This window comes from Mustelus asterias, chromosome 13 (genome assembly GCF_964213995.1).
Source record: "Mustelus asterias chromosome 13, sMusAst1.hap1.1, whole genome shotgun sequence".
NCBI lineage: Eukaryota > Metazoa > Chordata > Chondrichthyes > Carcharhiniformes > Triakidae > Mustelus > Mustelus asterias.
In genome coordinates, this window is record NC_135813.1 from 2258582 (window position 1) to 2276507 (window position 17926).

Below are 17926 nucleotides of genomic sequence, written 5' to 3' on the forward strand. Positions count from 1 at the left end.
AACAGACAGTGTAAAACTCTTTATTTCACAGTAAATGGTCAGAGCTCTGAGTTTCTACAAAAACAGACACAAATAATTTCACAAAGTGCAGAGATTAATCAGCTGGTGTGCAGACTGAGCTACACCCCCAACTCCTGTTTGGTTCCCACCAATACATAACTGCAGTGAGGGAAGTATCCCAGAGTTGCTCCCATTCTCCGGAGGAAACCTGTCTGTGCAGAAGATTTTCCAGCACAAATCCTGTGGAGAAACTCTGGAGCTGCATGCATTCCACCGGAGAATTTCATCAAACAATATCTCAGTGACTGAGCCACTCAATGCCAACATCCCCAGACTGTATTCCAAAGAGGTTTAAAGGAAGATGTCCTTTTTAACCACTGCCCCTGCTGCTACATGAACACTACACCCCATTACAAGAGTCAGACACCGCAACTCGTCACCCCACATTCTAGAAGAATCCATCCTCAGTCACACCAGTCTGAACATTACATTTGAGAGTTAGACAGACTTGAACCAAACTTCTTGGTAAATTGCAGTCTCTATGGTCCATTTAGACAGACATTTTATAAAGTACACATTCTATTTAAATTAGACTTGCTACATATATAAACAATGACTAGCTTAGGATCTTAAACCTTTATAAATAAGAAATAATTTATAATCAGCTGCAAAGATTGAGCTGTTAAGAGAGAAACACTAAAGTCAGGCAGTGTCGCCAATGTCACACGGCATCATCCAGGAAGATCCCTCCAATCTTATCCCTTTCATCCAATCTTTGCTTCACATCAGCTCTCAGTGTACAAGCAGAGTACGGTCTGCACCCTCAGCCCCATGTCCACTTCTCAGGAGAACCTCGGGACCACGAGTATCGGCAGAACATCGTAACATTGCAGGTAGAGCAATGGGAATCACAGCTGCCCCCAATCCTGTTCGCAGCCAATATTCCCAGACAGGCTGGAGTGTTCAGGAATGGGAATCTCCGCTGATGTTCCCTCTCCCTAGCTCAGGGGCATCAGTTGTGCCTCCCTCTGTTGTTCAGCCAAGATGCAATTGGAGACCATTCTGGTCCAGGCTGTTTAAACACAGCATGTTCTCCTCGGATAGTTCGGGTGGCAACACTCGGAACAGTAATGTTGAACCACAAACTAAAAGGTAAAGCCTGGCAGGGGCTAATCTACCACAACTCTTAAATATCAAAACAGGAGACTTCCTCACCCAAGTGAGAGGTTTCCGGGAGCCAGCAGTGTGTTAGTGCTCGCCGTGCTACTCAAACATGTAACCGGCACTGCAGAAAAACTAGCAGCCACTGAATAATATAAAATTCAAGAGGTAATGATGAGTCTGTATAAAACCTTAAGGCTTAAGTTAGAGAACCGAGAGAGGATTTGAGCTTCACTTTATAAGAAATATATTGAAGCTTTCAGAGGATACAGTACAGGTTCACCCGGAACTAGAAACACAAATACAAAGAGGTGAGGGATTGGGATTTCTCATTAGGCCTCGGGCTTACAGAGTAACGTGATAGAGAGCAGAAAGTGTAAATGCGAATTATTTTAAAAATCATAGAAACTTACAGTGCAGGAGGCTATTCAGTCCACTGTGTCCATGATAGCCCACAAGTGGTCATCGAGCCTCATCTTGCTCACCAGCTCTCAGTCCATAGTCCTCTAGGTTTTCTTTCTGTTATTAATTTCTGGGATGCGGGCCTCGCTGCCCAGGCCAGCATTCGGTGCCCATCCCTAGTTTTGTTCAAGAAGCTAGCGGTGAACTGCCCTCTTAAACTGCTGCAGTCCCGGAGGTGTAGGTACACCCACAGTGCTGTTAGGGAGGAGGGAGTTCCAGGATTTTGACCCAGCAGCAAAGAAGGAACGGTGATATATTTCAAAGTCAGGATAGTGAGTGGCTTGGTGGGGAACTTGCAGGTTCCCAGGTATCTGCTGCCCTTGTCCTTCTAGATGGAAGTGGTCGTGGGTTTGGGCGGTGCTGTCTAAGGAGCCTTGGTGAGTTCCTGCAGTGCATCTTGTAGATGGTACACACGGCTGCCACTGAGCATCAGTGGTGGAGGGATTAAACATTTGTGGATGGGGAGCCAATCAAGCGGCTGCTTTATCCTGCATGGTGTTGAGCTTCTTGAGTGTTGTTGGAGCTGCACCCATCCAGGCAAGTGGGGAGTATTCCATCACACTCCTGACACGTGCCTTGTAGATGGTGGACAGGCTTTGGGGAGTCAGGAGGTGAGTTACTCACCACAGGATTCTCAGCGTCTGATCTGCTCTTGTAGCCACTGTGTTTATGTGGCGAGTCCAGTTGGGTTTATAGTCAATGGTAACCCCCAGGATGTTGATGTACTTGAAGTACTGTAACTAAGTACATTTTAAATGCTGCCTCTAACACCCTTCCAGGCAATGAGCTGCAGATCATAGAATCCCTGCAGCACAGAGTCTGTAAGAGTTTGCACCGACTCTTACCCATTCTTAACTCATAACCCCATGTATTTACCCCGCTAATCCCCCTAACCTATATATCTTTGGACACTAGGGAGCAATTTAGTATGGCCAGTCCATCTAACTTGCACATCTTTGGACTGGACTAATGCAGGTCCCCACAACCCTTTGGATGAAAAATATTCTATCCCTAAATCTATGTACCGTAGTTATGGATGCCATCAACTATAAGAACCATTCACTCATGTGGACAGGCAGTGCTGACATGGAATGCTGGGGCACATTGTCCACTGATCAGCAGTTTCATTTAGTCTGGGTGTCCGTTTCACAAAACCAAAGCCCATTCAAAAGGAAAATTCAACAGATGTCTGTTATCAGGTTGTGCCAGGCCATGGGTTAGATTCAGCAGGGATAGATACTGATTCTCTGCATTGCTCCCTTAACAATCAGTACCGTAAATAATAAAAACACATTCTGATGCACAATGGGTCACTTTGATGCCACGTGGGGCTGTCTGTCAGGGATTGGGAGCGGATAGACATGTTTTGCATCCCTTAAACAGAAAGAGGTAGAATAGGCAAACTCCACCCAATCTCTGGTCTGAGTCCTGATTTCACACTCAATGACCACAGCAAATTATCCAGTGAAGTCTACACCAGAATGGGTAACGGCAACTGAGTTTAAAGAATGAGATACACAGTTTGCTGCCCCTATGTTAGCAGATTGGGCATTGAGCCCTTCATTGTAACTCACCTACAGGCAATTTTCAAAATCTACTGTAAAGTTTGCATAGGTCAGAGGTACAGCCCCTTATTGTCCACATCAAGTTGGATTTGAGATTATCCCCAGCGATCTGCCCATCAGTGTTTAAAGTCTCCTCTCAGAGACGCGTTCAGCAGAGTTAAAAGCACAGCACTGTAGTGTAAACAGGGAAGCGTGTCTGCTCCCTGGGGAAGATTGGTGCCTCGCTAACTGTGGGCAAGATCCAGCTGCTATTTCAGGCTCACAACACGATTTCTACATTGCTGGTGTGCGTGTTACCTTTCCAAGCTATTCAAATCCTAGAAGTTACAGGCCAGGGTTGAATCAGAGGCAGACTCTGAGTGGAACTGGCTAATATTGTGTAACGGCTCTGAGTGGTAGAGTAGGGATGGGGTAGAGAGAAAAATCCCCAGTGTAATCATCTATTTTTAAACAAAGACTCCCTTCAAGCCAGGTTTAAAAGAGCTGTAAACAGCAGTAAGATCTATATTAAACTGTGCTTCAAGATATTGGCAGTACAGCTGCAGCTATCACACAAAATCCATTACTGACATAATACCATCAAAACTCCAATGGTACTAAACTCCCGCTGCTGCAGGAATCACCTGTGTCAATGTCCCAGCTCCAATCACACCTACTGTAGTTACAATACCAACACACCAATCAAATCCCAGAGCTGGGATTCACCATAGCTCCTAACACAAGCCTCCACGATTGAGGAGAAAGTACAAAAAACACCATCGTTAAAAAGTTTCTGTCCAGTTGAACTAGCGATTGCACATTGACCAAGGAGAGCTCTCCCTCTGGGACTCCGTCCCGCTCTGTAGTGCATAGATTAAACATATATAAATATACATCAAGTTGCATTGTTAACCTGCAGCTGCACCACCGTGAAACATGCCGCCGTCCTGTTACTGTTCTGCTGTCTCGCTGTGGATTGTTCCCGACTGCTTTTCCTCATCAGCCATTTTCCTGTTCTGGAGTCTGGCATATGAAACGGCATCGCCCCTTTGGGGAGAGAGGGGGGCGGGAGAGGGGAATAGGGAGGGAGAGAGCGTGAGCAAGCATTCAAGACAACAGCAAGTTATGTAAACAGACACAAGCAGTTATTTAAATGGAATACTTGTATCGCTCAACTAGTTTGTCAGGGTTTCTGAAGCTCCACTGGTTTATTTATAACTTGGCACATTGAAGTAATTCCCTCCTTTGCTTATTGTTTGAGACAAGGTTACCTTGACAGAGAATCTTGGAGCACATACGGTGGCTGTTCAGGCCATTCCAGTAGCTCTGTGAAAGATCTATTCAATCATTTCCACACGCCCTGCTACTTCCTCCACGGTCCTGCAAATTTCACTGTTTCAAGTGGGTGGCACAGTGGTTAGCACTGCTGCCTCACAGCGGTTAGCACTGCTGCCTCACAGTGGTTAGCACTGCTGCCTCGCAGCGGTTAGCACTGCTGCCTCACAGCGCCAAGGACCTGGGTTCAATTCCAGCCTGTGTGTGGAGTCTGCACGTTCTCCCTGTGTCTGCATGAGTTTCCTCCGGATGCTCCAGATTTGCAGGTTAAGTGGATTGGTCATGCTAAATTGCTCCTTAGTGTCAGGGGGATTAGCAGGGTAAATATGTGGGGTTACGGGGATTGGGCCTGGGTGGGATTGTGGTTGGTGCAGACTCGATGGGCCGAATGGCCTCATCCTGCATTGTAAGGATTCTATGATCATTCAAGTATTTCCTTTCCCATCTATTTCCTTTTTGAAAGTTCCTATTTACCCGGTTTCCACTGCCCTTTCAGGCAGCGCCTTCCAGATCACAACTCACTGTAAATATAATTCTCAGAACTCCCCACTTTGCCCCTTTTTAGTTGGTCATCCCGTTCCCGCCCCCCCCTCCCCGTTACTGACCCTCCTGCCACTGGAAATGGTTTCCCCATTATTACTCTATCAAAACCCCTCACCTCTATTGAATTTCCTTAGTATTTCCTGCAGTGAGGCGAACAACTTCAACTTCTCCAGATAATGGAAAACCTGACCATTCCTGGAATCATTCCAGTAAGTCTCCTCAGCACCCTCTCCAAGGTCCTGCCATCCTTCAGGCGTGATGCTCAGAATTGAACACAATCCTTCAGCCGGGGCCTCATCAGTGATTTATGAAGGGTTTATCATAACTTCCTTTGATAACCATTACCAGGTGTTGTACACGAGGGGGCCTGGAGACGTCTCTGATAGGTTACCGTGGGACTAACCTGAACAGATTCAACACAAGCTCCCAAGACAATTCGCCATCAATAAAGATCCATTTTCTTTATCGTGCCGGAGTGCGGGATCCGTAGCTGCTTTCTGCCCCCTCACCCAGGCAGCCCAGACAAGGCAGGCAGGAAGCTATTTAACAGTGAGGCATTGTAACCAATCCCACCCCATTCTAATCCAGTATACAAGCATGGACACAGGCACATGTTTCAGATCAGTTCAACACAACAATCAATACAGCGGCAAGCAGCAGTTTTAACCAGACGAGTACTGGCGCCACTTCACCAATGAGCTGGAAGTGGGGCATTAAACAGGACTCTCAGCAAACAAACTGGGAGTGGCAAGGTGGCACAGCAGTTAGCGCTGCTGCCTCAGAGCGCCAGGGACTCAGATTCAATTCCCGGCTTGGGTCACTGTGTGGAGTCTGCACGTTCTCCCCGTGTCTGTGTGGGTTTCCTCCAGGTGCTCTGGTTTCCTCCCATAGTCCAAAAGTGTGGGGTTAGGCTGATTGGCCGTGTTAAATTGCCCCTTAGTGTGTCCCAGGATATGTAGGTTAGAGGGATTAACGGGGTAAATATGTGGGGTTACGGGGATTGGGCCTGGGTGGGATTGTGGTTGGTGCAGACTCGATGGGCCGAATGGCCTCCTTCTGCACTGTAGGGATTCTATGATTTCTATAGAAACTACAGAGTCTAAGAAGCCCATCACAGCAAACAGAATTAAACAACTGTACAAACCACTGCAAACAAAACAGCAAAGCCTCCCGATAAAAGCAGGATTATTTCTCCAGTGAGTTGAGGACAGTTCTAACCACCCTGGACAGTGAGAGATAGTTTCAAAATACAAATGGTGTGCAGTGTTAATCCCAGTCACTTGCAGCAGTGCAGTCTCCAGGTGTGATTATTGGTAGAGAAGGGAAAGTTACTCAACACGACCTTTGTTTCCTGCTCCCACCACGGGCACCTCCCCCCACCCCCCGCCCCACCCCTGGCAGTGATTTTTAAATTTAAACCCCCGTCTCCACATTACCGTGTCACCCTCTAGCCTCAGCCCCCCTGTAGCTCACTGACTAATTGGACAGTTGGAAACTTTGTTCCTGGCAGTTTTCCATGTCGATGTGAAACACAGTAAGCGAGTTTAAGATGACACATTCCGTGACCACCAACATTTACAAATTGCCCAACATTGAGAAAGACTGGGAGACACGGAATAACCCACGTGCTACTGAGGATTAATGAAAACTCACTCACTTTTTACCAAGTGACGCAAGTCCATAAAGTACGCCCGAGGCGAAAGCAATCGCATTCCCGAACAGCGTAGTGATTGAAAACCGCAGGAATACCGGGAAAATCGCCATCCTGCAGGGAAAAGACAATCTCAGATATCCTGCATCCAGATTTCCACACAAACAAATACCAGAGCGAGCAAACCAGGATGAATCTCACCATCCAAAGGGGTAATCAGGCTCTGAAACTACAGATCTGACATCAACTCAACCTACAATTACCATAGGTGATAAATGATAAATACTGACCAGACACATACGGGGATTTCCGACATCCTCCTGAGAAGGCAGGAGGGGCTCAATATCTCATCTAAAACACTGACCCTCTGACAGTGCATCACTCCCTTAGCACTGACCCTCTGACAGTGCGGCACTCCCTCAGCACTGACCCTCTGACAGTGCGGCACTCCCTCAGTACTGACCCTCTGACAGTGCGGCACTCCCTCAGCACTGACCCTCTGACAGTGCGGCACTCCCTCAGCACTGACCCTCTGACAGTGCGGCACTCCCTCAGTACTGACCCTCTGACAGTGCGGCACTCCCTCAGTACTGACCCTCTGACAGTGCAGCACTCCCTCAGCACTGACCCTCTGACAGTGCAGCACTCCCTCAGCACTGACCCTCTGACAATGCAGCACTCCCTCAGTACTGACCCTCTGACAATGCAGCACTCCCTCGGTATGACCCTCTGACAGTGCGACACTCCCTCAGCACTGACCCTCTGACAGTGCGGCACTCCCTCAGTACTGACCCTCTGACAGTGCGGTACTCCCTCAGTACTGACCCTCTGGCAGTGCGGCACTCCCTCAGTACTGACCCTCTGGCAGTGCGGCGCTCCCTCAGTACTGACCCTCTGACAGTGCAGCGCTCCCTCAGTACTGACCCTCTGACAGTGCATCACTCCCATAGCACTGACCCTCTGACAGTGCATCATTCCCTCAGTACTGGCCCTCTGACAGTGCAGCACTCCCTCAGTACTGACCCTCTGACAATGCAGCACTCCCTCGGTATGACCCTCTGACAATGCAGCACTCCCTCGGTATGACCCTCTGACAAGGCGGCACTCCCTCAGCACTGACCCTCTGACAACACGGCACTCCCTCGGTATGACCCATTGACAGTGCGGCACTCCCTCGGTACTGACCCTCTGACAGCGACCAGTGCTACGCCCACTGCAATCCATGTGAAGTGTTGCTCAGACACAGACCCTCCTGCACTCAGCACTTACCCGCAGTAGAAGACTGCTTTCTGCCAATACCGAAGTTTATCAACTCTCGCAGACACAGCATTTGCAAACTCAATAAACTGGCAGCAGAATGGAGCCTCACAGAGGAAAAGGACAAACGCATTCAGCCTGCAGACGGAAAGATAAAAGAGCAGCTTTATAGCAGAGAACTTGCAGTAACTCGCCATCAAAACATGTTGCTTCAGATCATAATGCAGGAGGAGTTTACTCCTCTCGTGGTGAGAATGGGGAAGCAGGTGGAGTTGTTGTGACGAATAACACTGATGTATTTAAGGGAAAACTGGAAAAACAGCAGGATAGGCTGGTGGGGGAGATGATACAAGAATGGAGATGGTTTGTGTGAACAGCATGGATCTGTTGAGCCGAATGGCCTGTTTTTGTACTGTACAGATATCAGGAAGAAAGTTTCTTCCCCCCAAGTGATAAAATTTGGATTGAATTCACCTTGCAGAAGGTGACATTCAGAATGCAGCTGGATGCTCAGCTGGGCAGTCAGAGCACGAAAGAAAGTCTTTATTCATTCTTCACTGCTCTCTGACACTTAGAACAGGTTCCCACTGAAGCAGCTGTCAGGTTTGCTGCAACGCTTCCCCACTCAGTGACACAGTGAAGATGAGTGGCAGCGCTCGGGACCACATGCTGCAGGGATCCAGGGACAGAGCATCCACAAAGCAGCTCAGTGCCAGGGGGCAGAGTGTTCACAACTGAACTGGGCAAATTACGGGGACGGATAACACCTGTAACTACAATATATCAAACTGCTGCGTAAATTCACACACATCTTTAGCATGATTGCTTTTTATTTTCAAATCAGGATAGGTAAAGAAATAGCAGTTCATGGATAAAGCTTGGGACTTCAGGAGGGAAGGGGGGTGGCGGGGGAGGTAGCTGAGGAACCTGAGCAGGATACAGTAAAAGTGATAAAGTGCGCAGCGTGAGTTGTTCAGAGCAATGACTGCAGTTGGAAAAGATTGAGGGGTGGTGGAATTTTAATCTAAAATGGGAAATTAGAGAACAAACGAGATTGGATCAGTTACCCGATCTCCTTTCCATTGCATTTAAAGCAGCCAATCTGACCTTGACAACGGCTTTGTTTAAAATCATCTTCAACAAGATGGGGGGTGGGCGGGGAAAACACACGCACACAAGCACCAAATATAAGAGAACTTGGAAGTGTTGTTATTAAAAATCGCTACAAGAGCAGTGTGTGTTGTAATAGACCTTTATGGGATTGCAGCATAACATCACTAGAAGGGAAGTGTGTCATGCTATCCAATTTCAGTTTCACTTTTGCTTTTGAGCAGAGCACACACAGACAGGTCTGCTGCTGATGCCTTCAAGCTTTCTATCTATGTACAGGCAGCCCTTGATTTTACTATGTTCGAGTTAAGACTAATGGCACCATCATCCCAGTACCAAAGAAAAGCCAGGCAGCGTGCCTTACTAACTATTGTTTGGTGGCTCTGACGTCCATCATTATGAAGTGCTTCAAAAGGTTAGTCATGGCACGAATCACTTCCTGCCTCCCGGACTGCCTGGATCCCATACAGTTCGCCTACTGCGGCAACACGTCTACAGCAGACGTCATCTCCTTGGTGCTAGACTCAACCCTGGAACACCTAGATAACCAAGACACCTATGGTCTGACTCCTATTCAGGAACTACAGCTCAGCTTTCAACACCATTATTCCTACAAGACTCATCTCCAAATTTTATGGCCTGGGGCTCGGCTCCTCCCTCTGCCACTGGATCCTAGACTTCCTAACCCACAGGCCGCAGTCAGTAAGGAGAGGCAACAACACCTCCTCCACGATCATACTCAACACCGGTGCCCCACAAGGCTGTGTCCTCAGCCCTTTACTATACGCCTTATACACCTCTGACTGTGTGGCCAAATTCCCCTCCAACTCGATCTTCAAGTTTGCTGACGACACCACCGTAGTGGGTCGGATCTCAAACAATGATGAGACAGAGTACAGGAATGAGATAGAGAATCTGGTGAACTGGTGCGGCAACAATAATCTCTCCCTCAATGTCAACAAACTAAGGAGATAGTCATCGACTTCAGGAAGCGTAGTGGAGAACATGCCCCTGTCTACATCAATGGGGGCGAAGTAGAAATGGTCGAAAGCTTCAAGCTTTTAGGTGTCCAGATCACCAATAACCTGTCCTGATCCCTGCATGCAGACGCTATAGTTAAGAAAGCCCCACCAACATCTCTACTTTCTCAGGAGACTAAGGAAATTTGGCATGTCAGCTACGACTCTCACCAACTTCGACAGATGCTCCATAGAAAACATTCTTTCTGGTTGTATCACAGCTTGGTATGGCTCCTGCTCTGCCCAAGACCGCAATAAACTACAAAGGGTCGTGACGAAGTCCAGTACATCACGCAAACCAGCCTCCCACCCATTGACTCTGTCTACAAGTTCCGCTGCCTCGGCAAAGCCGCCAGCATAATCAAGGACCTCACGCACCCTGGACATTCTCTCTTCCACCTTCTTCCATTGGGTAAAAGATACAAAAGTCTGAGGTCGCGTACCAACCGACTCAAGAACAGCTTCTTCCCTGCTGCCGTCAGACTTTTGAATGGACCTACCTTGCATTAAGTTGATCTTTCTCTACACCCTAGCTATGACTGTAACACTACATTCTGCACTCTCTCCTTTCCTTCTCTATGAGCGGTATGCTCTGTCTGTATAGCGCGCAAGAAACAACACTTTTCACTGTGTTAATGTGACAATAATAAATTAAAATTACAATGTCTATAAATTGACACCCCTCGATTTTGCAACGTCGATTTCAACTTTATGGTGTGACACTAGTGAACTGTTGGTCTGTATCAACTGTTATGTTCCACCTTTTACAATCTTCGGAGGGGCAAATTATTTCTCAGATACAGTACAGAAAATGTCTTTTAAAAAGTGTAGGCCCTATTATATCCTGGGAAATACGCTGCTGTAAGGCAATTATACTGAAGAAAGATCTCACAAACCTTTCACTATTCAGTGAAAAATAAGGTATCGCAACTTTGGTTCAGGAACCAATCCCATTTATAACATTTTTTCCTGTGGGAAAACCGATTTGCATTCAGGTCAACGTAATGCGAGGTAGGTCCATTCAAAAGTCTGACAGCAGCAGGGAAGAAGCTGTTCTTGAGTCGGTTGGTACGTGACCTCAGACTTTTGTACCTTTTTCCTGATGGAAGAAGGTGGAAGAGAGAATGTCCGGGGTGCATAGGGTCCTTAATTATGCTGGCTGCTTTGCCGAGGCAGCGGGAAGTGTAGACAGAGTCAATGGATGGGAGGCTGGTTTGCGTGATGGATTGGGCTACATTCACGACCTTTTGTAGTTCCTTGCGGTCTTGGGCAGAGCAGGAGCCCATACCAAGCTGTGATACAACCAGAAAGAATGCTTTCTATGGTGCATCTGTAAAAGTTGGTGGGAGTCGTAGCTGACATGCCAAATTTCCTTAGTCTTCTGAGAAAGTAGAGATGTTGGTGGGTTTTCTTAACTATAGTGTCAGCATGGTGGGACCAGGACAGGTTGTTGGTGAGCTGGACACCTAAAAACCTGAAGCTCTCGACCATTTCTACTTCGCCCCCATTGATGTAGACAGGATTTACAATGTGGTTTGCAAGAACCAATTGCGTTGCAAGTCCAAGGACTCTATATCTGTTTTCATGTGCCTAATCTTAATAAATGAACTCAACATGTTAACACAATCCCTTATTGTGATTGATTCCTTATATCGTTATAAAAACACTTACACCATCCAGACTCCAGCTGCAATGTTGAGGGGATCAATTGTTACACAGTTCCACAGGCCAGCGATAGCACATGCTGCAAAACAATCGGAAGATAGCAAGCTTCAGTACAGAACACATCCCATTCACTGCTGTCACACCGTATCATGGCTGCCACCCCACTAAACTTTCCTGTCTCCTTGCTATCTCTAAATACAAACATCCTTCACCCTCCTCCTCCCTCCTGTATTCCAGTCAACCCTCACCACACACTGTTTTACCTGAACTCCTCGCATCAGGCACGTCCAGCGAATTAATGCTCTTAACTGACTCAAGCTTGTGGATTTGAGCCCATAATCCAGGTCAACACTCCCAGTGCCAATACCGGGCAAGTTTTTTTTTCCACATTCATTCAAGGGGTGTGGGTGTAGGAGCTTTTTCCAGAGACTATGTATTAAGCTGGCTTTCACGCGAGGGATTTCCCTTCTTAATTGCAGACTCGCGGAGACAAGCATCCTGGTTAAAGACGTATATTTATTTTCCAGGCCTGGTCCATGTACGAAAGAGAGAGATTTAGAGAGAGTAAAATTACATCACTCTCAGTATTACAATTCTCGAAACTCATTTGCCCACCCCAGCCAGGTTGAGCCAATCATTATTAGTATAGGTTATTTACCTTGGCCAATAACATCTACCCTCTGACAGCATGGGAATACTTGATTTCGTGGACTTTCTCAGTCTTTTGACACTTTCTAGACTGTCTTATCTGGTATAATGTATGACCTATTCATTCGAACTGTCTGAGATCTTGGGCACTGTCTTTGGGTAGTGAATATTCTATTCATTATGATCGTCTAGAGACACTGATAAGAATTGCTTTTCCATTTAATCAGTAGCTGCATTGTTCTGAGGAATGTGGTTCTTTTTACTTCACCACTTCCCATTAAGCCTTCGAGCATTGTGCTATAGACCAAGGGATATGCTTTTAATACAGAATGCGTTTTATAATTTCTCTAACCGTGGTTATATGTGCCTCTATGCAAACAGTACCGTTGTAAACTATATTCCAGGTACTTTGTGACTTTTCTATACTCTATTCACTCTGATTTGGGCGGCGTGGTAGCACAGTGGTTAGCACTGCTGCTTCACAGCTCCAGGGACCCGAGTTCGATTCCCGGCTTGGGTGACTGTGTGGAGTCTGCACGTTCTCCCCGTGTCTGCGTGGGTTTCCTCCGGGTGCTCCGGTTTCCTCCCATAGTCCAAAGATGTGCGGGTTAGGTTGATTGGCCATGCTAAAATTGCCCCTTAGTGTCCTGAGATGCGTAGGTTAGAGGGGTTAGTGGGTAAATATGTAGGGATATGGGGGTAGGGCCTGGGTGGGATTGTGGTCGGTGCAGACTCGATGGGCCGAATGGCCTCTTTCTGCACTGTGGGGTTTCTATGATTTAATCTTCCCTGATCTGTTTCCCAGGTTATTCTGAATCCCCCCCCTTACAGAGGGCATTGCTGGCTAGGTCAGCATTTATTGCCCATCCCTAATTGCCCCTTGAGAAGGTGGTAGTGAGCTGCCTTTTTAAGCCGCAGCAGTCCATGTGGGGTAGGTACACCCACAGTGCTGTTAGGGAGAGAGTTCCAGGATTTTGACCCAGCAACAGTGAGGAAATGGCAATATATTTCCAAGTCAGGGTGGTGTGTGGCGTGGAGGGGAACTTGTAGGTGGTGTTCCCAGGGATCTACTGTCCTTGCCCTTCTAGATGTTATCAGTCAAATGTTGGAAGGTGCTGTCAAAGGAGCTTTGGTGAGTTGCTGCAGTGCATCTTGTAGACGGTACACACGGCTGCCAGTGTGCATCAGAGGTGGAGGCAGTGAATGTTTGTGGATGTGATGCTGATCAAGCGGGGCTGCTTTGTCCTAGGTGGTATTGAGCTTCTTGAGTGTTGTTGGAGCCGCACCCATCCAGGTAACTGTAGAGTGTTCCATCACACTCCTGACTTGTACCTTGCAGACTCTAGGCTCTGAAAACCTCAGCTCGGTGAGAATGTAATCACTGTTCCTGCATTTGTCTCCATTGCTCCTTTCACTCAGTGCAGGCCTGGACAATGGAGGCTCAGTTAGAATACAGATCTGAGATTGAGTCACGATGCCCTGGTCTCACCAACTCTCACCTCGAGATTAAATGATAAAACTGATTCTACACAATTGTTTCCACTCCCTGAAAGTAACACTTCACATGGGGTCCGAGAGAGCAGACATGCACACGACTCTCTGCTTCCAAACAGAAAATGTTGTGAACATGGTACTAACTTGCACCCTCTATTATTCTCCCTGTCCAGAAGAATTCAGTTGGGAACAGGGGACAATATTCCAGCACAGTCACAGGCCATTCAGCCCAACGGGTGTGTGCTGGTGTTTCTGCTCCACATGCGCCTTCTCCCACTCCCTCCTTATCTCACCCTATCCGTCTATTCTTTTCTCCCTCACGTTTACCTAGCTTCTCTTTAAAGACATCTGTACTATTCGCCTCTACTGCCTCTGGGGGGTAGCAAGTTCCACATTATCAGTACTCACTGTCCCCTATGCTATAGATTCTGTCTAACACACAAAATATCTTCATAAACATTCCACATCTTTAATTGGCACCGAGTCACAAAACCGGAGACATGGGAAAGGACGAGGGGGTCATTTTGACTCAGGTGTCATAAGTCATCTAATCTTACCGCACGCAGCTTTAGATTGGATTACGCTGCTGAATTATAGAAAACTCCTTGTTAAATATGTACAAGCTACTGGAAGCTGATTATCCCAAAGGTTCTCAAGTATTGGAGACTCCAACAGCCTGCACTGAACACAGTGACTTGTCCGTAGCAACCCCCACCCCAACAAAACGTTACTGCCTGTCGGCAGTTTATAACACAACTCCCATCCCATAAAATCTCAGTATAACCGAGGTCCACATTTGACTGGAGTTCCTATGTAGAGTTTACAGAGCCCAGCACTGACACCTAACAAACCTGTTCCTCTCCCCACTAACCCTGTGCATTGTCTGGTTACTGCAGATTACAGCAAGTTCAGGGGACAATGGAGATCATTCTGAAAGGGGAAACTGAGCGATGGTTCTCACACCAGCAGCTTAGCTTTGTGACTGTCAGCACCCGGCATGCAGTGGTACGTAATGTCACAGTCAGTTCACACCAGCTCTCTCTCTCCCTCAGTGAAGACCAAGACTTGACTATCATTTCCACAGGTTACACACTGAAGACCATTTGGTTATTCATGCAGCTACTAGTTCTTTGCTGGAATAATTCAAATCTAATCCCACTATTCGATTCTCTTTCCCATAGGCTTTGAAAATCCACCACTGAGGGCATCTAGTTGGCAGCATTCACATTTCTGGGCAGAGACATGGTCTCTGGTTGGTAACCCCACTCCTCCCAAGTTCCACATACACCGCCCTACACAATATTCCTGCTCCCGCTACATGCATGAACAGAAAAACAGGAGGAGACCATTCAGCCTCTCAAGCTTGCTCCTACAGCCAATCAGCTCTTGGCTGATCTGCATCTTAACTCAGTTATCCACCTTCACTCCAAATCCCTCGATTCCATTCCCCAACGATAATCTATCAAACTCAAGCCTGAAAGCTCCAACTGACCCTCAACAGGTTTTTGAGGGAGAAAGTTCCAGATGAGTCCCAAGGGCTGCAATGTGACCAATCGGCAGATGCGATGCTGCTCCTTCAGTTTGCGCCACCTTCACTGGAGCATTGCAGCAGAGTAAGAAGTTTCACAACACCAGGTTAAAGTCCAACAGGTTTAAACCTGTTGGACTTTAACCTGGTGTTGTTAAACTTCTTACTGTGTTTACCCCAGTCCAACGCCGGCATCTCCACAGCATTGCAGCAGACCAAGGAAACATTAAGTTCGGTAACTTTCCATTTTGACTGTTTCCCTCCAACATCAATCCCCCTTTTTTAAATCCCTCAATGCAAAGCCCCTCTCACACCAGATCCTCAATCTTTTGTTCTTTTGCGATTTTTGTTGCTGCAGTTTCTCCACATTCAGCTCTGACGAAAAGTCAATGGCCTCTAAATGTAACTCTGTTTCCCTCCTAATAGATGCTGCCAGACCTGCTGAATTTTTCCAACATCCTCTGTTCTTGTTTCGGATTCCAGCAGCCAAATATTTTGCTTATTTAAGATGGAATTCTTGATTGAAATAGGGACCGGTGTTGTTATTCCACACACTTTGACTCAGTCCGGGCAGTCAGCTGTGGAGTCTTGTTGTAGAATTTCAGATAAAGCTCGGCACAACATCGTGGGCCGAAGGGCCTGTTCTGTGCTGTTCTATGTCTAATTAAATGCACAATGTATAGTTTGCTGCATATTTTATATTACTGAATGTGCTCCAGTGAGGCCGATGATCACAAACCCTCCCCTTGCTGCATAATAATGCACAGGGAGCATCACTGTAAAAACCGTATTGCCTTTTTATTTGAAGATCTTCGTGAGTACAGCAAGCGTGCACCCAAAAGTGAAGCCCCTTGGTCTGGTTATGGAGGCAACAGCGAGCTGAGTGTGGAATGAGACCCTGCTGCAAACACGAGTAACAAGCCCAGACTCGGTTAGAAGCGAGGTGTGTCAGGCAACATGCTGTTTGCCCCAAGTGCCTCTCATGAATGGGATCCCCACATCATCCACCACGGCCCACCCTCTTGTCACATCCCGGGGGGCACAGATTGGAGACAATTGTTAATTTTCACATTCATAGAATCCTACAGTGTAGGAGGCCGCCATTCGGCCCATCGAGTCTGCACCGAAACAATCCCACCCAGACCCTATCCCCACGTATTTACCTGCTAGCCCCCCTGACATAAGGGGCAATTTAGCACGGCCAATCCACCTAAGCTGCACATCTTTGGACTGTGGGAGGAAACCGGAGCACCCGGAGGAAACCCGCGCAGACGCGGGGAGAATGTGCAAACTCCACACAGACAGTGACCCAAGCCGGGAATTGAACCTGGGTCCGTGGCACAGTGAGGCAGCAGTGCTAACCACTGTGCCACCGTGCCGCCCCGGGTCCGTGGCGCAGTGAGGCAGCAGTGCTAACCACTGTGCCGCCCCGGGTCCGTGGCGCAGTGAGGCAGCAGTGCTAACCACTGTGCCACCCCAACAAGTTGTGCCATCCACAGATCATTGACCACCGTGGACTCACCCTCAGGGAGCACATTTACCATCCTCTCTTATTCCTTTTGATTACCCCGGAGGCATTGACAAGAGGGAGCTGGTCCCACAGGCAATCACCCCCTACCCCCTTTGCCCCCAGAGCCTGGCCAGTCTGCCCCCAGCAGTAGGAGCAGGCACTGCCCTCACCCCGATGGGGGGGGGGGGGGGTGGGGGAGACAACCCGCTTTCTCCGGCAGACACAACTCCAGCACATCGACACTGGAACAGCTCCCAGTCAATGCAACCAGCACATTCACAACTGATGGTATAACTCCGCTCCCTCACCACCCAGCCGGTATAACTCCGCTCCCTCACCACCCAGCCGGTATAACTCCGCTCCCTCACCACCCAGCCGGTATAACTCCGCTCCCTCACCACCCAGCCGGTATAACTCCGCTCCCTCACCACCCAGCCGGTATAACTCCGCTCCCTCACCCTCCAGCCGGTATAACTCCGCTCCCTCACCCTCCAGCCGGTATAACTCCGCTCCCTCACCCTCCAGCCGGTATAACTCCGCTCCCTCACCCTCCAGCCGGTATAACTCCGCTCCCTCACCCTCCAGCCGGTATAACTCCGCTCCCTCACCCTCCAGCCGGTATAACTCGGATCCGGTAGCCCCGGTACTCACAGACGCCGCCGAGGACTCCGGCTATCCGGCAAAGCCAGCGGTACCACCATGTCATGGGGTCGGGATTGGGTGGCGCGGTCCCCGGTGCGGTCGCATCCTCGGGCCCGGGCTCGGCGCTCCGCTCCTCCGGCATCGTCCCTCAGGCGGCGGCCCGGTCCCGCCACGTCACACGCCGGCAGCGTGCCTGCGTCACAACGGGAGGGGCGGGTCTGGACCTCAATGGGCGGGTCAATTGATGGTGCGCATGCGCAGGCTGAATGGGTTAAACATTGGAAACAATCAGGTGGAGTTAATGGAGTTTATAAAAGGAAAACCGAGTTCCAGCAATTTATTACAGTTCTTTGAGGA

The 17926-nt window shown here is 48.2% G+C and overlaps 2 protein-coding genes across 2 annotated transcripts in view; one reads left to right on the plus strand and one right to left on the minus strand.

Annotated features, from left to right (window-relative positions):
• rexo4 (REX4 homolog, 3'-5' exonuclease) overlaps positions 1 to 17926 on the plus strand; it is a 211832-nt gene that overhangs the window by 68910 nt on the left and 124996 nt on the right. The gene's annotated exons all lie outside the window — the stretch shown is intronic.
• Positions 5 to 17745, minus strand: cacfd1 (calcium channel flower domain containing 1). The gene is made up of 5 exons (XM_078226173.1): positions 17579 to 17745; positions 11754 to 11826; positions 7966 to 8091; positions 6703 to 6810; positions 5 to 4214 (listed from the first exon to the last, which is right to left on the minus strand). Exons 1-5 carry the CDS (start codon positions 17709 to 17711, stop codon positions 4118 to 4120), a joined length of 537 nt encoding a protein of 178 aa, XP_078082299.1. The 5' UTR covers positions 17712 to 17745; the 3' UTR covers positions 5 to 4117.